We start from the raw sequence: 22,389 nt of genomic DNA on the forward strand, positions 1-22,389 counted from the left end.
ATCATGACCGATAATGGGGTACAGTTTGTTAGTTCTGATTTCGAGTCTTTCCTTACCCAAAGTGGAGTCTCTCACAAGAAGAGTTCTTTGTACCATCCCCAGTCCAATGGCCTTGTCGAGAGAATGAACCGTGTGTTGAATAACTGTGTCCAATGGGCCATTGCCAGTAAGTGTGTGTTGGAGAACGCTGTTCGCTCCATGCTATGGTTTTACCGCACCACCGCACATTCTTCCACTGGTTTTTCCCCTTTTGAGCTTCTAAGAGGGAGGAAACCGTCGAATAAGATTTGTCCAGGTTGGATGTCCAAGTGGGTCAAGATGGATGTCATAGATGGCATTGATGGTCTTGTGAGAGAAAACGTTAACAAAGCCCAGGCTAGACAGAAAAGCCATTTTGATGAGAGGAAAAGGGTGGTGTCTCATGGCTTCTGTGTTGGTGATGTTGTTCGCATTAAGAATCCTGCTCATGTCACCAAAGGCAGGAGTAAATTCTCTGAACCGTTTGTTGTCAACAAGGTTTGTGGGAATGCTGTGCAGGTTAACAACAACCATTGGTGGAATGTCTGTAAGGTTGTCAAAGTTAAAGTTGCCTCCTCTGAATCCGCCATTTCTGGCAGCAAACCTGCTAATGAAGATCTGTCGCCCACACTTCGCAGGAGTGTGAGGGTACCCAGGATTCCTGTCAGGTTCAGATAGTTCTTTTCTTTCCCTGTCCTGCTATGTGGGGTTCTTGGCCTGTCTTGTGCTTGTCAGGGTTTCTTTCTTTTTCTCCTACTTTCCTTTTCTTTCCTTCCTGCCTTTTTCCTTTAGTTTTCCGTTTCCTTCTGTCAATTCCTACACTCTTTTCTTTTCTTCCTTTTGTTTGCAGAAATGAGGATAATGTAGTATTCTGTGTTTGTGCCCTTATGGCACTGATAGTTGGAACCCTGAGTGTTGGGAGTTCCGAGGTTTCGAGTGGAATGTTGACTGGTCTGGCAGTTGGATGCTGTGCTTTGAGGCTGTCGCTGTGCTGCTCTTGAGCTGATTAAACTTACTCACAGCAACCTTCGCCTGCGACTCGTCATTTATACTACAGACTGTCGATATTACTAACTTTGATATTATGACAATCGATATTTCTTACCTGTATTTCGATATTCTGTCCACTATATTTTTTACAGTCGATATTCTGTCAACTCGATATTTAAAAATCGATATTTTGTCATATTGATATTTAAAACTCGCTATTTAGACTGTTTACCATTAGCATGTTAAAGCCAGTCCTTCTAGTTTTGCTTTTGCCAGTGTTGTGTTTTTCCTCAATGATACACATTAGGACTATACCTAAGCGTCTATTCTGTAGCTTAGTGTGTCGTAGGTCTCAAGCTGCACCTCACTGATGAGGTCAACAAGGCAGAAACTTGTCAGAGGGTTCTTTGGATTTCCGTCACAGATTATATGACCTGTGAGTTGGAAATGGCTGGTCACACTCTGTAATGAGGTAGCAAGTAAAGACAGAAAAGTGACCCGGGTAAAATCATTGGCTGCAATTATTTCAAGAATTCTACAGATTGGCAGGCAGCAGGTCAGGGCATCACAATCTTTGAGCCAGACATGAAATTCCAGTCTGTTTCCAGATGTAGGATATTGTTGAGGAAGGGGTTGTAGTGGGTAGGGAGATATTTAGAAAATTGTTTTCTCTAGCATTAACATTTGTAAACAAATGCCTTTCTCCAAATTGTTACCTTAATTGTATATATTCTTATGGCTTTAAATAACATTGATCAATACACATTCTCTGATTTGCATCTTTTCTTGTATTTTTTCACAGATGCTGTATCGACAACAGATTGTCCACCAGGTAGGTATAGTTGCCCTTGATAGTAACACAAAGTGGAAACCCTATACCAAGTTAAAGAATATGCAGTGGCTTTGGCCTTGCACAGCAGCTCCTAAGTAGACCTGGAAGAAATTGGATTACACCTGCCAAATTTGTGTAATAGTGTAAATATGCTTGTCACAGGAAGTTCCCAATATTATAGCATTATTCCACTTTACACCAGAAGGCCAAGAAGAGCTTGTATGATGCTTACCTGCACATCACCGATGTCTCCCTTTTAGGCCCTTACTATAAAGGGCCTAATTCTTATGCCAGTTGGAAAGCTTCCTGACCGAATCGGATTGGAAATGGTTTCCGACCCACTCGGATCGGGAGAGTCCGACCTACGGAGTACGATGCATCCGTATGCTTCCAGATACGATTTGGTTGGACTCCCATTGACTTCAGTGGGAGCATATGTTCCTAACCGCATTATAATTGGGCCCCGGGTCGGGAAGACACGTCCCGATCTGATTTGGAAGGAGCAAATAACATTAGGAGGCCTTCCTAACCGCATCAGAATCAGGACCTAGGTGGGAATCCTTTCCTAACCGCATCAGAATCAGCCCCTTAATGTTGCGGATGAATGCTTGCAGTACGAGACAAGAAAGATACCTAAAATACATGAAGGCCCTCAGGACACAGCTTGAGAAATTGTGCAATCTGGCGACTGCGTTTAAAACAGAATGCATGAAAGACTCGCAATCTGCAAAAAGCTTGCATTTAACACAGTAACGGCTATAAAGCACTTTCAAGTAAATGCCTGAAATAAAATACATTAAAAATTGCAGTTTCCCATCTGTCGAGGAGGATGCCTTCTAGGCTGCACTTACAAAATAATGGGGTTACCTAAAAGGCTGTAGGACCGGGGTACAATTCAATACACACAACAAAATGGTCCCAATTAAAAATATGAAAAAGAGAAACAAATTCACATAGGCTGTACAGTAGTACTCTTAGTTTCCCGATTCTGCAGGTGACCAAAATAAGAGGGCCAAGAAGAAAGAAAAAATACATAAAAATGTATTTAGAAATTATTAATGTATACACATTGTTCCAAATGTAAAGGTTGCACCATTATGTGCCGTAGTAAGTGCTCGTGCAAAAGTGACCAGTGACTGAAAACTTTAACAATACAAACTAAAATAAAATTAGCAGTGCAATGCAGTCAACTTCATGCATCCTATCTGTATTGTAAGTAAGTAACCCGATTGACATTCATGAAGTAGAGGTGTATGCTTGAATCAGTCCACTACCTCTATGAGTATACTAGTCCAGTCCAGGCTCAGCCGATTAGGTTGTCAGCATTTCAACCAAAATAAAAGAGGTCATTCATAACCTTATAAGTGGTTCTGTAGTGTAGTTCCTATATTCTCAATAGGCTCTGCGCATTGGAATAATAAACACTCTACATTTGACATAGGACTGAAGTCAGTATGTCTCTATCGAGTATATTAAACTTACTTGTGAGTGCCAGCTAGCTCAGAGGTCACTAGAAACTTTTTCGAATACACAAGAAGGGATTAGTTTCTGACAACGGCATAAACATGACAACTTTGTTTCCCAAGAATAAAACGTACCTTCAGAGTCGTGGAAACAATAGATAACTATTTTACTCAGATAATCGTGCATGCTTCATTTCTACAGAGTTGCAGTGAAAATAGAGAGACGGGCGTTTCAAAAAAAGGGGTTTATTGAACAGTCTTCTTTCTCATGCAAGAGAGGTGAACTGCTACAATCGTTAGACAGAATGCAAAGTATAATGCATACAGTGAAAACAGTAATATAAAATAATACTGTAATAGCATTGTTTGTTGCTATGACATGTAAAAATACATACATAAATACCACAGGCTAAAATACTCAACTGGTGCTTCTAAAATACGCCTACCCCAATGTACCTAACCTAGGTCTAGTACGAGGGAAGAAGTAAGTGTTTGTCTTTAGCATAGGTTTAGTTTTTGCCAAGAATTGCCAATGGTGTCTCTAGGTTCTAATCGGCTCCATAACTTAGAATGAGAGAGGTTGGTATCTCCTTCACGGACTGGATTTCCGCAAGGGAGTCAGAAACACTGGAGCTGGATTTTTCGGCAGAGGAGGACAGCTTCTGATCAGTGCATCAGCTGGAGAGTTGGCTTCCTTCGGCACTTGCTGTAGCGAGCTGCGTCGTGCAAGTAGGAAGTCGAACTGCACCAAACCAAACAGTGCTTTGACATAGCAAGTGAAGGTATATTTATACCTTGAATGTGTTTAGGAATGCTAGCTTTGACGTAAAGTCGGGCATATAAACGTCATGAATGAACCCCTAAGGAATAGATGTTCATGTATAATAACTGAGTTCTTGGAGAAATCAATATTAAAGCAAGGGGAAGTCCCTAACGGCTTAAGAGTCTAGTTTTCCAAGAAATCGTTGTGACGTAGATGAATGGATGGAAGTAGTCATGCCTGTATTTGGGCTGCATGGGCTATGCCTAAATGAGGATTGGATTTCTATGCCTATATAAGGGCAGCGTGAATTGTACCTATATAAGGCATGAATCAGGAAATTCAATCGGAATCTAAAATCGCAAACAACAGTTCTTCATCTGGATATAAAGAGGTCAGGCAACCAGGAGTCATACACAGCTCGTCCCTAGGCTGGACTCATAAAATTATTCTAAACAAAGGCACGTGGGATCTGTAGAGAACCACCCGGCTCTTCTAAACAATGTATCCCAAGCACACGCATCGGCGCACCCCTCGGGCGGGCTCGACCTGAGGGGATAAATAAACTGCAAGAAGACCGCTCGGGGTCTTCCTGCCCTCAACCAGCTAGCTGTGTGGTCTACCTTATTTGCAGCGCTGCGGCGGCCTTATCCACGTGGCCCTGCTCCTCGTCTGGTGCTCAGACCCCTGTCCCCATAGCTGTCCTGGATGCTGCCTCTATTCTGCCAAAGTGACACTTACAGAAAAGAAACAGTGGTCAAACAAGACAGAAAAAAAGAGAAAGGAAAAGTGAACACACACTTGAAGGTGCATCAGAGGGGACGGTCTTACAGGGAGGACAGTGCCACTTACCTGTCCCACTGGGGAGACTCTGGCTGCCTCAGTCGACGCAAGGAGCAAAAGCACCCCACTCACAGCCTCAAGGCCCACAGTCCAGGCCCCGTGCTGACACACGTGCACATTTGTGATCCCCTAGCGCCAGGACTGCGCCACCGTGCAGCCATCAAAGGTGACCCAGCTCCAAACAGCGCTGCTGTCCAGCAGGCTGGGGAAGAAACCAGGACTGCGGTGTCAACGCACCAACCCCAGGGCACGGTCATTTGGCCGTTGTACCACGGCTGCCTTTCAGTGAAGCCTTAGACCCCGCCACGGCAGCGACACGATGGAAAGCGTGGGTCGGACGGCTCAACCACTACTTCAAAGGCACCAGGGAGACCGATGCCACTGTTAAAAAGTTGCTACTTATCTACTACGAAGGCTCAGAAATGTATGACCTATTTCAAACGCTCCCCAACACTGGTAATGATGACGACTATGGAGCAGCGGTTGCCGCGCTCAACAGGCTCTTTGACCCCCAACTTAACCCCGATGGTCAACAAGTGAACCTTCCCGGATCTTGGGGGAGAGATACGGGGCCAAATTCCTAGGATGCTGTTCCAAACTCCTGCAGAAGCTGATCCTTCGTCAACCCAAGATCTCGCTCCACGAGTTCCTCATCTTGTCCCGGTCTCACGAGCTGTCTGATGTTCAGGCAAAAGAAATGGAGGCCGCTCTACATACACCCGTAGCAGCACCACATACGTCCAGACAAGTGCCCATCAAGGAAGAGAAGGACGAGGCAATCCAACAACGTCCTACGCGGCTCGCCATGCGCCGAGAACGCAACCCGGAGGGCTATGTGGCTACTGTGGCGAGGATCACTCAGTGACAGCCATCTGCAGAGTGAGAGGGTAGACATGCTCCTGCTGCGGCAAGATCCACCACTTTGCCAAGGTGTGCTGCAGCAGTCGGTCCAGGCAGACTCCTTCAAAGCTGCGAGGTATGTCACAACGCCTTCACCAGGTCTCCATTGATGACCCGCCATCAACAAGGAAGGTCCAGCAGCAGGAACGTTGCCTTGCTCTTGAGGATGATGACGATGAAGTGTTTGTCGTGTCGTATGTCAGCAGGGCCGTCAATCGCCGAAGGCCACCACCAATGTGCTCCGTCTCGGTGGAAGGGATGGCTGTTCAAGCCCTCATCGACACTGGTGCCTCTGTCAATGTGATGGACTCAGAGCAATACGACCGTCTGTCACCACGGCCCCCCTCATGCCTTTCAGGGCCGGGATTTAGACGTATGGAGGGACAGATCCACTTCCTCTCCAAGGAGTCATCCATGCCAAAGTCGCCAGCGGAAAGTATACCAGGGAGACCAGGTTCCACATCACAGGAGAAAGGAAGGAAGGGCACACTGCTCAGCTGCTATACAGCTGAAGACCTGGGGCGTGTCTTCTTTGCCAACCAGATCCATGACTCCCACGCCAAAGCCATTCTGAAGGAGTTTACAGCGTTGTTCACTAGACTAGGGAAACTCAAGGGCAAGAAATTCAAACTCCACATCGACCCCACAGTGAGACCAGTCGTTCTAAGGCATCGGAGAGTGCCGTTCAATCTCCGCTGGCAGGTGGAGGAAGAGCTGAAGAAGCTTGAGGATCTTGACGTGATTGAGAAGGTATCTGGTTTCATCCCATGGGTGTCCCCGCTGGTCATGGCTCCCAAACCCAAGCAGCCCGGAGCCATCTGGCTCTGTGTGGACATGAGGCTACACAACACGTCAGTCAAGAGGGAACGCCACATGACACCCACCATGGACGACATAGTGGCAGACCTGAATGGATTTAAACGCAGGGTACCATCAGCGAGAACTTGAACGAGAGAGTAGATACATCACCACATTCTCGACACACCTTGGCCTCCGGAGATACAAGAGATCTTTGGAGTGTCCTCGGCAGCAAAAGTCTTCCAAAACGCCATCAGGGAAGCACTGTCGGGTCTGCAGGGCATGAGTAACCGCAGTGATGACATTCTGGTGTTCTCAGACACCTTGGAAGGCCACCACATTCACCTCCGAGCCACCCTGAAGAGACTGGAAGACTGCAGGGCTAACCCTTCACAGGCCAAAGTGCTCATTCTACCAAGAATCTGTCAATTTCTTTGGGTACACTTTCACCAGAGAAGGACTCCTAGTGGACCCCAAGAAGGCTGCAACCATCCGAGCAGCCAGCACCCCCAAGAACCCCACAGAAGTGAGAAGATTGCTCGGCATGGCCACATACTGTGGAAGATTCATTCGGAACCTCGCTGCCGTGTCAGAATCGCTCCATGCTCTCACACACAATGACCACAAGTGGGAGTGGACTGTGGCCGCCAATACGGCATTCAACGACATCAAGGCAATACTGCTAGACAAAACGGGAATGGCTTACTTTCATCGGGGGCGGCGCACTGAACTGATCATTGACGCCAGCCCAGTTGGTCTTGGAGCTGTCCATCCTCAGGAGCACAGCCCAGAAGCCTGGTGGCTGGTAGCATACACCAGTAAGGCCCTCACAGACACTGAAACAAGGTATGCCCAAATCGAGAGAGCCCTCGCGATAAAATGGGCATGTCAACATTTCCACTTATATTTGTATGGCCAAGAGTTCCACGTTGTAACCGACCACAAGTCCCTACTCCCACTATTCGCAGGATCGTCCAGGCTGTCGCCCCAGATGATAGAGCTATGGGCGGTGCAGCTGCAGTCCTACAATTTCAAGGTCATCTTTCGTCCCGCCGCCAGCAACCAGGCTGACTTCCAATCACGTCACCCTGAATCAAGATGGTCTCACAGGGAGCTTGCCCCGTGGCGATGACACTCGAGGAAATCGGGTGTGCCACTACCAACGATGAGACACTGTCCCTGGTGAAAACCACGCTGGTGAACAGCGGCTGGACACATTTCATGGATAGAACTTGTGCTCTCAGGACAGAAGTCAGCCACGCTCAACAACAACTCTGGCAAGTGCACCACAAACTTAGCGTAGGTAAGCAAGGGGTCATCCTGAGAGGACATATGATTATGATTTTGGAATTCACTCTACAACTGGATTCAAGATAGCCTGGCTGATGAGAATTATAAATCCGAAACCGGTCCCAGGATGCTTGTTTCCGGTCCAGGAAAGATATGGCTTGGCAGTTTGGGCTGGACTGTTCGTATGAGACACAGGGTCAGACTGATTTGCATATGGCCATGTCTGAACTGGGAGGTGGAGTAAGTTAAAGAATGGTGATGGATTAAACCCAGATCAGTTGACTGGGGGTGAGTGTTTGATTTGCTCAAAAGCTCCGCCCATCATCCCATTTGGTAGCGCTTTGTTCGCCCTAAGTTGGCAGGGTATGCCCAGACGTGGGTCCCTTGCTCACTCTACCACTGGATTCAAGATAGCCTGGCTGATGAGGATTATGAATCCGAAACCAGAGCCAGGATGCTTGTTTCTGGTCCAGGGAAGACATGGCTTGGCAGTTCGGGTTGGACTGTTCCCATGAGGCACGGGGGCAGACTGATTTGCATATGGCCATGTCTGAACTGGGGTGGTGGAGTGAGCTAAAGAATGGTGATGGATTAAACCCAGATCAATTGACTGGGGGTGAGTGTTTGATTTGCTCAAACGCTCCATCCAGCATCCCCTTTGGTATTGCTTTGTTCGCCCTAAGTTGGCAGGGTATGCCCCGACGTGGGTCCCTTGCTCACTCTACCACTGGATTCAAGATAGCCTGGCTGATGAGGATTATGAATCCAAAACTGGTCCCAGGATGCTTGTTTCTGGTCCAGGGAAGACATGGCTTGGCAGTTCGGGCTGGACTGTTCCTATGAGGCACAGGGTCAGACTGATTTGCATATACCCATGTCTGAACTGGGGTGGTGGAGTGAGCTAAAGATTGGTGATGGATTAAACCCAGATAAGTTGACTGGGGTGAGTGTTTGATTTGCTCAAATGTTCCGTCCATCATCCCCTTTGGTATTGCTTTGTTCGCCCTAAGTTGGCAGGGTATGCCCAGACGTGGGTCCCTTTCTGACTCTACCACTGGATTCAAGATAGCCTGGCTGATGAGGATTATGAATCCGAAACCGGTCCCAGGATGCTTGTTTCCGATCCAGGGAAGACATGGCTGGGCAGTTCGGGTTGGACTGTTCCCAGGAGGTACAAGGTCAGACTGATTTGCATATGGCCATGTCTGAACTGGGGTGGTGGAGTGAGCTAAAGAATGGTGATGGATTAACCCCAGATCAGTTGACTGGGGGTAAGTGTTTGATTTGCTCAAACGTTCCGTCCATCATCCCCTTTGGTATCGCTTTGTTTGCCCTAAGTTGGCAGGGTATGCCCAAACCTGGGTCCCTTGCTCAATCTACTACTGGATTTAAGATAGCCTGGCTGGTGAGGATTATGAATCCGAAACCGGTCCCAGGATGCTTGTTTCCGGTCCAAGGAAAACATGGCTTGGCAGTTCGAGCTGGACTGTTCCCATGAGGCACAGGGTCAGACTGATTTGCATATGGCCATGTCTAAACTGGGGTGGTGGAGTGAGCTAAAGAATGGTGATGGATTAAACCCAGATCAGTTGACTGGGGGTAAGTGTTTGATTTGCTCAAACGTTCCGTCCATCATCCCCTTTGGTATAGCTTTGTTCGCCCTAAGTTGGCAGGGTATGCCCAGACGTGGGTCCCTTGCTCACTCTACCACTGCATTTAAGATAGCCTGGTTGATGAGGATTATGAATCCGAAACCGGTCCCAGGATGCTTGTTTCCGGTCCGGGGAAGACATGGCTTGGTAGTTTGGGCTGCACTGTTCCCATGAGGCGCAGGGTTCAGACTGATTTGAATATGGCCATATCTGAACTGGGGTGGTGAAGTGAGCTAAAGAATAGTGATGGATTCAACCCATATCAGTTGACTGGGGATGAGTGTTTGATTTGCTCAAACGCTCCGTTGATCATCCCCTTTGGTATCGCTGTGATTCCGGAAAGGCTACAGAGTCGGATACTCATGCTGGCACATGTTGGACACCAGGGGATGGCCAAGACGAAGGCCAGGTTGCGAAATAAAGTCTGGTTTCCGGCAATCGATTCCATGGTGGAGAATATGGTGAGACAGTGCCACGCCTGCAAGATCACAGGAGGAGACTTGGCACTGGCGCCGGTGATCATCGAAGAACCGAGTGAGACCCCCTGGGCCAAAGTCAGCCTTGAATTTGGAAGTTTCCCCGACGGACGCAACATGCTGGTAATGGTCGACTCTTTCTCGAAGTTCCCTGTCATGGAGGTGGTGGCATCGACGGCGTTCGCACACGTAAAGAGAGTCCTGGCCAAAACGTTTGCAGTGATGGTTCTGCCCAAAGAAATCAGGTCAGACAATGGACCCCGTTCCAGGGCTGGGAATTCCAAGAATACCTCGAAAGTAAAGCGATTCATCATCGAAAGATCACACCATTGTGGCCTCAAGCCAACAGGGAGGTGGAACGTCTGATGCAAACGCTCAACCGAGCACTGCGCATTGCCGTAGACCACGGAGAAGATGTAGAAGCGCCACTAGACCAGTTCATTGGTGCCTATCGACAGACACCCCACAGCACCAACAAGTGCGCTCCATCTCATTTACATTTCAAGCGGCCCCCACGAGACAGCATCCTGTCAGACCCAACATGGGAACCCCTGGAACGAGACAACGAAGCGGTTCAGGCAAGAAGGGCAAGTGGGGGATCGTGTGGTAGTCAAGAACAGGCACCTATGCTGGAAGTTCAGGACACCATACGAGCTGGAAGAGTGGACAGTGGCTGGCATCCAAGGTACCATGGTCACTGCCCAGCGCGGGCAGCAGTCTGTCATGAGGAATGTGTCTAGCTTCAAGAAGATCTGCGAGAACAACACTGACCAAGAGGTGTCTGAATGTCCAGAGGACACCCTGAGTCTCTCCCTACCTGTCTCGCCAGGAACGCTGAGTCCATCGCCAAGGGGTTTGCGAGTGGAGAGTGGAGAGACTGTCCCCGGGGCTGGTCAAACCCGTCACGACGTGGTGACTGAGCCACCCCCGAATACTCCATCCAGCGCAGTGGGCAGTTCCAGCTCCTGGAGCAGAAATATGGTCTCAGGCCGAACCCTGCGCTGAGCCAAAGACTCAGGGACTTTGTGTGCACCTCTCAGTGAAGCTGAAGGACCTGTTGCAAGTCACTAAAAGAAAGGAGGGATGTAGAGAGCCACCCGGGCTCTTCTAAACAATGTATCCCAAGCACACGCATCCACGCACCCCTCGGGCGGGCTTGACCCGAGGGGATAAATAAATGGCAAGAAGTCCGCTCGGTGTCTTCCCACCCTCAACCAGCTAGCTGTGTGGTGTACATTATTTGCAGCGCTGCAGCAGCCTTATCCACGTGGCCCCGCCGCGCTACAGGCTCCTCGTCTAGGGCAAATGCATATTACTGTGTTCCAAAAAGGAATCTGTTGAATCTTGAATGCTGCATCTCAACACAAAACTCCCTTACAGAAGATTGGGGTCAGGGCAAAAATGAAGACTTAATAAATATATTCAGGGTAGGAGAGCCCTACGTTCAAAAGTAACCGACTGAGTGCTCTCAAAACAAAGTATCCCTCTCTTTCTCTCGACTGCAAGACCTCCTTTTTGGACTACAGTAATACTCATTTACCCTAGACAATGAGCCCAGTTGCTTTTGTAAACACACCTAAAATTAACCAGTGACTCCCTACCTGACAGCAACTATCAGCCCCAAAACAAGGAATATGAACCCCAATCCGCTCCAAGATTCCACTGGTCATAGTACTCCCAAAGCTCCCCTTGAACATAAAACATCCCATTAAATCAAATCCAGACACTTAAATATACTAAGACCTAGTAAAAGACCCCTCTTTTGTCTTCAACAAAGGCATAACATTTAACTCTATCCCTAAAAACAAGTTTCTTTGCCATTTCCGTGTGTACAGTAGCGAAACAATGCCGCCCTCAATTTCTTGGTTGAGGCTATCCTCTTCATTCAATTTTCATCAAATTTGGGCCATTGTTGTAAATTATTTGAGGTTTTCGACTATATCCTTTGCTTTTATTTAAAATGATTCTTCATTCTTCTGTCGACTTAAATGTAGATTTTTCCAGCTATTTTCTTATCACTCCATTGGGGGAGCGTCTTGCATCACTTTCAGTGTTAATATTTATGCAGTGTCTATATGCTAAATGTCTTGCTTCAATTTATCAGACTGACCTATATTTTGTATATTATTTAGCCTGCTTATATTTAGGTCCAGCAAGGCAGGACATTCTATACTGCCCACACCCTACCCACCATGTTCTCCTAGGGTTAGGTCTTTTACTCTACTGGCCTCAAGGTTTTGAAAAATCTTACTCCTACGAGCCAGCATTCCCAATCATTTTGTTTTTCAAAAAATCTTAGGTTATTTACCACAACATGGTTACTCATACCAGGTAGCGTAAGTACCTTTAGTCTATGTTTCTTGCTATTTTTAATGATATTTATTTGTGCTATTCCTGCGATTTTTGTAAATGTTTATATTTGGAGTGCTTTGAGTAAGATAAGTGGCTGTTTACCCACCTGCTGGCCAAATAGTACTTGGTCTCTGCTGTTTACCCAGTGGCATGAAGAAGAGTACATCATCTCTGCTGTTTACCCGCCAATAGGCTAAATAGTAGAGATGATGTTCAATTTGACTGGCAGCCTGATAAACAATGTTAAGGAGGTCTTTATTTAGCCAGCCGTAAAGAGACTTGGGACTACAGGTAATGGTAGGGTGCTTGCCATCTTGTAATGAGGATGCAACAAGTGTGAAGCATTTCAAAGTAAATGAATATTCAAATGTACAATAGTTTGTACAAAGGTAAGTGCATAAATTAAGCCTAGCAGTTTACATATGAAGAAACAGAAAAAAATGTAAGGCATTTTTATATTCAAATAGGATTATTACTTACAGAAGCTTCAGCATATGGCACACATATGTTTTATACTGCAGTCTAGTAGTATTTGGCTGTCTCAAAAGAATACTGAGTGTTTTATTTACAAATGGCAATACATTGGCTTTTATTGTTTTGTAATGTTCCTTATACTCCTTTTAATGATGTTTAAAGGCTGAGCGCTTTTTAGGCTTCTTTAGAAAGCCTTGTGCTCGCTTTAGGTTTCTTTTATTGTAGGTCAAACCGAGAAACACAGCATCAGTCAATAAGCAGCTACAAATGGGAACGTAGATAGATAAGTGGTTTCTGGGCCCTAGAGAGAGAGCCCCATACTGTAGGCAATTGGTGCTGGGGGCAGAAAGCATTGGGGCACATGCAGGAGGTAAATTGAGTGAAACAGAGTAATGGGGCTTCTGAGGGATGGGGACGTGAAAGCAGGAGACAAGTAAGTAATGCATCTGAATAATTCACAGTTACTCTTTCACTCTGCTGCCTGTGAATAAAAACACTTTTTCTTACCATTCACCCAGCAGCGTAGGTAAGGGCATAGATTCTTTTTGGTCCCTAGGCATGAGGGGTTCTCTTCCGCCACACTTATATTTTAGTCACCCGAACAATGTATCTTCGGAATGGTAGTTTTGAAATGTATCATGTAAACGAGAGTTTTAAGTGGGTATAGGCCTGTCTCTAGAGAGCCCTTGTTTTTCTTTGCTTATTCCATTTCTGTTCTTGAGAATTCTGTCACAATAAAAGACATCTGGAAGTCCCCACCCAAAACAGATGTACCTGACTAAAGTCATTGTGGAGGGGGCCTGGGGAGAGGAAGGAGCAGGACCAGCAGGAGGAGGTTGAGGACAAGTAGGAGAATAAGGGCCAGAAGGTGGGCCATCAGGAAGGGATAGGACAATGTGAGACATGAGGACTAGGACAAGAAGAACCAGGACCAGGAAGACATAATTTCCAAGGACCAGGCTTACCAATTACGAAGGGGACCAGGAACAAATAGACTATGAGGAACAGGAACAGGAAATAAATTGCTAGGAGTACTGAGACCAGGGTGAAAAGGATCAAGAGGGCCACTAGGATGAGGAACCTAGATCTAATGTAAAAAAAAAATGTAAATGTGGTGCTTATATAGCGCACGAATCACCCCTGAAGGGATCTCAAGGTGCTGTATACATACCGCTGAGGAACCCTTCCTGGCCTTTCCCTGTGAAGTGCCCACTCCTGGGCACCCCCAAGGTGAAGCCAGGCATCCTAGCGCTGTTGGGGCCGTTGTGAAGATTAAGCAAGCTATTGCCCAGAGTTGCAGAGTTGGACCCATGATTAGAATAGGTACTGAGGCGAGAATTATCAGGTCCAGGGAAATTGAGCCAAAGACCCGCCTAGGCGGGAATTGAACCGTGGTCCGGGCCAGACCTCTGCATCAGGGTCTGCCGCTCTAACCATTGAGCCACACTTCTCAACAACGGGGTCAAAGGAACAGAAGGCCCAGTGGTAGAAGAGGCACGAGGCCCCCGGACCATAACAGCTAGGAGGGCCTAATCGCACTGACCAAGACCAGAGGGACGAGGACAACCAGGGCCAGGAGCAGCAGACCCAGGTAGACAGAGCAAGGAGGACCAATTCCACACGACCAATGGAAAGACAATAATTTCAAGGAGGACCAAGGGAACAGAAGTGAATGGACCAGGAAGACCACAACTATAAAAAACCAGGACTGGCAGGACCTTGAGACCCAAGGTTAGAATGGTATGTTAACTGGATTTGTATGGTGCAGCTTATCACTCAAGGGGCATCTAGGATCTGGAGTAGGTGTGGAGGTCAACAACAGGAATTTTAGTGAAGAGCCAAGTCTTTAGCTTCTTATGGAATTCCAGAAGGGACAATGAGGCCCTAAGATGAAAAGGGAGGTCGGTCCATGTTTTTGGTGTGAGGTATTAGAATTTTAGCCCTCCTGATCTACTTGTGTGGATGTGGGGAGTGTATGCAAGGGAGAGAGTGGCAGAACATACATGAATGGTTGGTTGGTGGAAGTGGAGATCAGGATTTGAGGTATGCTGGTCTGATGTTGTGCTGTGTTTTGTATCGATTTTGTTAGAAATTCGGTTAGTGGTTGACTGGGGTGTGAGTCCCGGTGAAGCCGAAACCATAATCCTAGTCAGGGCAAGGCACAAGCAACCTCAAATTAACCTGTGCTTAACCCCCTAATAGCATGTGCAACACTACAAACAGTCAAAAAGTTAAAAGACTGCACACAAAGATCCCACACCAGAATTAAAAAACAGAACACATTTTAATAAATAAAACAAGATCAAAAGAACAAAAATACAATCATGAAGAATGTAGAATGGGATAGCTCCATCATTTGGGCGGGGGTTTTCAACTTAGAACCATGTGACCACATAGCTGAAATTCAATGTGGTTACGAAGAAGAACAAGGTGGCGCTCTGACACATTTCCCCCACAATAATTACGGGGAAAATATTAATTTTGTTATGTCTAAACATAACTTAGAAATTACAGGTAAGATTTTACAAGGTAGTAGATGGGAAGACAGAGATAATATCTTTACCTTTGAAGGTGCAAGGTCATCATCATGCATCGACCATTTTATTACTTCAATAGATTTAAGGTCCATAATTTTGGAATACCTCATTGTCCCCAGCCTATTGAGTGATCACCACCCAGTATTGATAACTGTAAGTATTCCGCCTAGAAAATCGTTCCAATTAGGTACTTGTGAAGCAGACATAAAAACACATGGGGAAAACGGGATCTCAATCAAATGGGCAGCTTTAGATCCAGATGCATTTACAAATAGAATTTTATTAAAAATATCAAATCATATCGGCACTTGTTTGGATGATTCATCAAGTAGCCTTGATATTGTTAAGATCTTCCAACTTATTTCTACTGTAATATCAGACAACCTACGAAGAAAAAGTAAGAAACTTGTATTGAATTCCCTGAGGTGGTTTGATAAACTTTGTTCTAAAGTTGGTGCTTAAAATGATCCCACGTAACAGGGAGAGGATCAACACATTACGAAAATTATATAAAGAAGCCCTTAATAAGAGAAAAATGGAGATAAGAGAAAATACATGGGAGTCTTTAAACAAGGCCGTAGAGCTAAAAGACTCAGTTCTCTTCTGGAAAACTCTGGATCAACCTTTTTTTAAAGAGGCACAATCAGTGAAGATTGATACCGTAGTGGCTCCTGAGGACTGGTTAACTCATTTTGAAGCAATTTTTAATGAATCCAAACAGGGTCTTTCAAGAGTTCAGGATAATGCTGTCATAACTACATATAATATTAATTTAGAGAGTATATCTCAAGACGAAATTAGAACAGCCCTTAACACCTTGCGTGCGGTGCAGATTTACCCCCGGTGCTGGGCCCTAATTTAACTGGGTGTGGTCATGACGAGCTCAGCTCGTAATGAGCACACGAGCACCGTGCCTCATGACGAGCTGAGCTCGTAATGAGCACACGAGCACCGTGCCTCATGACGAGCTGAGCTCATCATGAGCATCGAAGGGGTTAAGAATAGTGCCAGTGGTAAGGCTGCTGGCCCTGATGGTTCCCAATTGATGTATTTAAGCACAACATGGACCTTTGGGTACCTGTCTTGTTTAAATTCTTCAATGCAACAATAGATGGGGTGATACCGGCCACATGGGCAGAGAGCTTAATAGTCCCTATATTTAAAAAGGGAGATAGAAGTTGTCCGAGTTGCTATTGTCCAATATCCTTGCTTGATTCAACGTCTAAAGTCATGGGACGCATATTGTTGGCCAGGCTAGAGCTTCGGTCAATTGAAAACAATATATTATCAAAGGCACAGTATGGCTTTAGACGGGACGTTGGCACAGTTGAGCAGTGCCTGAACTTGGATCTAATAATAGGAAAATATACCCTTGATAGGGAGGGATCCCTTCATCTCTGCTTTGTGGATTTATCAAGCGCTTTTGACTTGGTGAACCACTCAAAGCTATGGGAGACATTAAGGGGAATAGGCACTCCGGATGATATTGTTAGTTTCCTATCACAGATTTACGCATGGTTATCGGCAAGGATACGATATGAAATTCAGGGGGAAAGCACGAAGCACTTTAAAATTACCCGTGGAGTTAGACAGGGCTGTACTCTTGCCCCCTTATTATTTTCACTTTATATAAATGGGGTTGACTCTTCATTAAAGAACAGTGGGGTAGATGTCCCAATGATTGGTAAGCGGGCAACATCCCTTTTATTGTACGCCGATGACGCCGTCCTGATTTCAAGGACGGCAAATGGCTTACAGACCCTGATGGATAATTTTAATCGTTTTTTTACGGAGAAACATTTGAAAATTAATCTAAATAAGACACTGGTAATGTCCTGTGGTAAAGGGAATATAAAAATAAAATCCCATTTTATCAACGGGACACAGATAGAAAGAACATCTACTTTTTCTTACTTGGGGAACCTTTTTAACAGTAAGGGCAATTGGAAAAAGCATATAACCCTAAGCAAGCTGAAATTCGTAAAAACAATGGAGCCCATATTTAGATTCTCCCAAAAAATCGGTAATAAACCTGCCAGGGAGATTCTTAAGTTGTGCGGAGCAAAGTGCATCACAGCGAGTTATTATGGGGGGGCCCTATGGGGCCAGACTATTACTTCTTCACCACAAACTCTCGAAAACAACTTCCTTAGATGCTTGTTAGCTTGTTACCTTCTATTATCGTACACAGGGAAACTGGATCTCCGTACATATATGACTTAATAAGTATGGCCGCATTAAATCTATGGCATCGAATCTGGGTTAGGAAAGAGACTCATTTTACGAGGGATATTATTTTAGATTGTATGTCTCAAGATGGTTGTAAAACAAATCCCTGGTTAAGTTACATTGTTGGCCTTTTAGAGGACTGTGATTTAACTGCAAACAACTTTATCCTGGGAGATGCTCAATACCCCAGTAAGGTTGAATTAAAAGAGTGATTGTTGAGTGTAATGACCGCTCGCAGAGATGAGGCATCAAATCCTAAGAAAACAGTCATTTGTTATCTCGAGGGTCCCATGGCCAGGGGTTTACAACCATAGCTTGCCTTTGTAACCAATGTACAACATAGATTCTACCATACCAGATTAAGATTGTGCTCTTTGCACTTTTTATTTGCATTTCCTAAAAGGGTTAAGTGGTGCCCCATCATGCCGAATTGTCCATGTGATGGCAGTTCCACACAAAGTACCCTTCACTTTTTATTGTTTTGTAAGTTTTATTCTGAAATTAGAAAAAAAAAAATTCGACCGATTTTTAAATCTAATTGCCTGTTTAACTATAAAACTGCTTTTATTTATTTACGGTACCTGGATAATGTTTTAGCTTGTAACACCGTTATCTGTTATATACTGATGGCAATTAAACAAAGGAATGAACTTGCTCATTTGGAAAGACTGAATTAAGAAGCAACGTAAGCATATTTGTTCAGCTTTGTGCTTATTTAATTTAAATAATGAACGGATGTCTCCTGATGTTTTCCCTTAAATATTAGATGTGTCTTCTTTTTAACTATAAATGTATTTTAGTCCTTTTATTGTATAGTATGCTTTTGTGGACATTTTGTATGATCCGAATAAAGCTTGTTTTGACTTTGACAATCAGTAGAACGGTAGTTATGAATTTTTTAAGTATAAGCTGCAATGTAGCGCTCCGAAGGATAAAGTGCCAACCACGACTATCTGGTCTCACTGGGTCTGTTGGGTCAAATGTTCAGGCCAACTGCAAAGGCGCACGTGTTGGATACAGACCCATAGTAGTACAGGTGAAGTTTTACCTTCTTAAGTTTTATGTCAAGAGTCCTATTTGCATTGGAGATCATCACTAGGAGCATGGAGAGTGTCGCAGCCCATGGTTGGCATGGTGCAAAGAGCAGGTCGGGTGTCGTGAACAACCATGCTGAAGCTTCATGTTGGGGTTCGCTGAGGGTATCGATGCTGCTGTGCAAAGAGACAGGTTGATGGCAGCTCACTCTGATTTTCAGATAGAGCAGCGCAGTTCTGGTGCGAACTGGCCCCTTGATGTTCACGAGCCCAAAAACTTGATTTCATGAGCTCAAGAGCCACACAAAGGGTCTAGGACCTGAGAAGCACCTCTTAGGGGTCAGGAAACCCCTGAGGCCTGGTTCAGGAGCTGTTGGAGAGCCTGTTATGTCCTTGAGGCTCAGATCAGTAGGTCAGCAGATTAGCCCTTTAAGTCACTCTGGGGTCTTGGGTTCAAGATGGAGTTTTAGGTCCAGTTTTTCTTCGACTGGCAAGAGGGTACCAGGCAGCAGGTCAGCATAGCAGGGCAATAGCTCCTTCAGAGTAGGAGTCAAGCAGAGTGGCAGTTCTTCAGCAACATAGCAGTTCTTCCTGGCAGAGTATCTACAGGTCCAGAAGTGTACTGAAGAGGTGGTATCTGAGGTTACCTATTTATACCTTGGTGCCCTGGTTCTGGAAGGTGGGAGAATTTTCTAGACAGTGTCCTTGAAGTGCATGGAATTCCCTACCTCCCCTGCCTTTGCTCCACGCTGGCTGTAGTAATAATGCCAGGTCATGTAGCCCCTTTGTAGCCCCTTTGTATGAAGTCAAGACTTAGCCTGTTCAGTTGCTGGGGCTGTATTCAGCTCCATCCCAATCCTTTCAGCAGATGACCCTTCCAGGCACACCGAATCCCCCTATTGTGTGACTGGAAGGAATAATTTTGAAACTGGCTATATATTTTCATTTGGAAATTGCACTTATCAAATGTAGTTCTTCCTCTCCGGGCACAAGGGCAGCAGGCAGCAAGTCAGCACAGCACAGCAGGGCAAAAGCTCCTTCAGAGTAGAAGTCCAGCAGAGTGCCAGTCCTTTAGCAGCATAGCAGTTCTTCTTCCTGGTCCAGAAGTGTACTGAAGAGGTGGTAGCTGAGGTCACCTATATATACCATGTTGCCCTGGTTCTGGAAGGTGAGAGAAGCTTCTAGACAGTGTACTTGAAGTTCAAGGAATTTCCTATCCCCCCGGCCCTAGCTCCAAGCTGGCTTTAGTAACAATGTGGGTTGTTTAGCCATTTGCGTGAAGGCAGGCAGGCTACAGGTACAAAAGTGCTAAGAGCCTGAAAAAGCCAACTTTTTTAAAATGTCATTTTTAAAATTGTAATGAAAAACATGAGTTTACCATAAGTTAGGATTTGAAATTGTGACTCCAAAGACACCAAACATGAACTGGCTATCTCTTCTAAGCATGGGCGAATTTTGCGAATCTCGCGTTCGTGAATTTTGCGGATTTGCGAACTCGCAATCCGCAAAATCCGCGAATTCTCGCGAATTTGCGGATTTTTTTTTTTGTGTTTGCGCGGGTTTCTGCCAGTTCGCGAGGGTTTTGTACAATGTCGCAAATTGCGAACTTACCTGTCGGGTCGCAAGTTTCGCGAACTTGTTGTTTCTACGTGTCCAGCCTGTTTGGGACACTCTTCTTCATCACTGCCACTCTCTGTCACCACTGCCACTCTCTGACTACTCATGCCACCCTCTGGCCCACCCATGCCACCCTCTGTTTCATCACAGCACCCTCTGGTTGTCCAGTCAGTGTACATTATTGTGGCAACGCAAGCACACCTTCCCTGCCTCAAGTGACCTGAATTAATTTGGGGCTGATTAATGTGTCACAGAATATTTTTTTAGCTGGCACCTGCTTCCTTAGTGCTTCCTGATTAGTGATCTTTTGCACTTGCTAAGTGCTTTCATTGTTGCAAAATTAGTTACAACACCTGCCCTGCCCCAACTGACAATAATGAATTAGGGGCTGATTAATGGATTTGAACTTCCAGCCTGGCTCCTGCTTGTCTCCCTTAGCTGTAATTCAGGACCTTTGTGGCATATGTGTAACTATTCTGAGGTTCAGAGCAGGGTCACATAATAGTTTCAACTGGCAACTGAACTCTGGAGGGGCCCCTCAGGAAGCACTACAGGAAATGGCTACTAATGATGAGCCTGAACTTTTGAACCTGGTAAGTAGTTTCAGTTTTGCTAAGATCGTATTTCTGCAATTTTGCACTTATTCGCGGGGCGCGAACTCACGCGAACAGTGCGAACAGTGCGAGCAAAATCCGCTGCTCGCGGATTTGCGGATTTTGCGGGAGATTCGCAAATCTCGCGGATTGCGAATTTACCGAAAATCCGCAAGCGAAACGGATTTTCCGACCATGCTTAATCTCTTCCCATTTGAAAATTACACAAAATGTAATAGGGTAGTAGGTCGAAGTGCAGGTGTTACATGAAGTGGGTTTTCGGATCAGGGGTAGTTGTTTACTTGAGAGTATCTCTGTGGATGATGGCAAGACCTCCACCAGGCTTGTTTAGTTGGTCTGCCATGCAACTTTGTATCGTGCTGGGACATGCTGGCATGGCCACAGCTATGTCAGGAGCTGAGGCGTGGTTCATCTAGGTTTCTGTTAGGTGGTCTGGTGAGATGTTGTTCAGGAGGGCCCAGATTTTGAGTGAGCGGGTGTTTAGGAGCATGCATGTGCGGGTGTGCTGAGGGACAGGTGTGGTGATGGGTGGGATGAGGTTGGGAGCTAGTGATGCAGAAGTCTGAGTGAGACTGTGTATGGAGCCGAGTTGCTGCATGAGAAGTGACGTTGGGGGCAGGAAAAGCATCCTACTGTGCTGTGTGCTGCAGGGCCACAGCAGCACTTAGAGGTGTGTCCAGGGTTGAGTGAGTGGAGGGTTGCTGAGGACTAGTGGCGGATGGTGATTTGACCAGGAGTTGTGGCACTGGGCATGGTTCAGGTGCTGGCAGGTGTAGATAAGCTTGCCTTTTGCACACCAATGACTTGTGTCCCCTGCACGGTCGTACAGCGGCTGTCATTAAGCAGGTCCAGGGAGGCGGGAGCAGTGCAGGGGGTGGTGGGTAGGGCTAAGGGAAGAGGCATTGACAGGGCTGGGAATGGGACATGGGAAGAAGGGATGAGAAGAAGATGCAGGAGAACAGGTAAAGAGCAGGGGACAGGAGGAGTAAAAACACTGGAGGAGTTGGGAGGGGATATGGCCTTAGGAACAGAGGGGGCACAGGTGAAGAAGCACAAGAGAGATGCAAAATCAGGTGGGAGCAAAAAGGCCAAAGAGTGTGAATCAAGAGAGGAAAGGAAAGGAAAGGAAAGGTAAGGAAAGGAAATGAAAGGTAAGGAAAGGAAAGGAAAAGAAAGGTAAGGAAAGGAAAGGAAAGGCACACACGCAAGTTAAAAGGTCAAATTGTGAGATAAAGGAAACAAAGTGAAAGCAAAGAGGCAACAGCAATGCAAAAGCTCAAAGAGTTCAACATGGGAATTAGAATGACCTGTGTTGGAGGGATGATGAAGACCAGAGCCAGAAGTCCCATTATAGAGGAACCAGGTTCAGAAGAATAAAAACAGAGTTCTACAAGCAAACTAGGACACCAGGAGGACTAGTAGGCTTAGGCTGAAGCAGGAGGACTGGGAACTTGGAGGACTAGGGAAACCAATGCCATTGGGTCCAGCACTTGAATACCTGATATATGAG

At 45.9% G+C, this 22,389-nt stretch overlaps 1 protein-coding gene across 1 annotated transcript in view; it reads left to right on the forward strand.

The window, feature by feature from the left end:
- Nucleotides 1–22,389, forward strand: part of LOC147712229 (scavenger receptor cysteine-rich domain-containing protein DMBT1-like) — a 1,653,398-nt gene that overhangs the window by 1,270,202 nt on the left and 360,807 nt on the right. Inside the window, exon 21 of the mRNA XM_086919604.1 lies at nt 1,811–1,840. Coding sequence (XP_086775730.1) covers nt 1,811–1,840 — 30 coding nt within the window. The remainder of the gene's footprint in view (nt 1–1,810; nt 1,841–22,389) is intronic.

Source organism: Lissotriton vulgaris, chromosome 5 (assembly GCF_964263255.1).
Source record: "Lissotriton vulgaris chromosome 5, aLisVul1.2, whole genome shotgun sequence".
Classification (NCBI taxonomy): Eukaryota; Metazoa; Chordata; class Amphibia; order Caudata; family Salamandridae; genus Lissotriton; species Lissotriton vulgaris.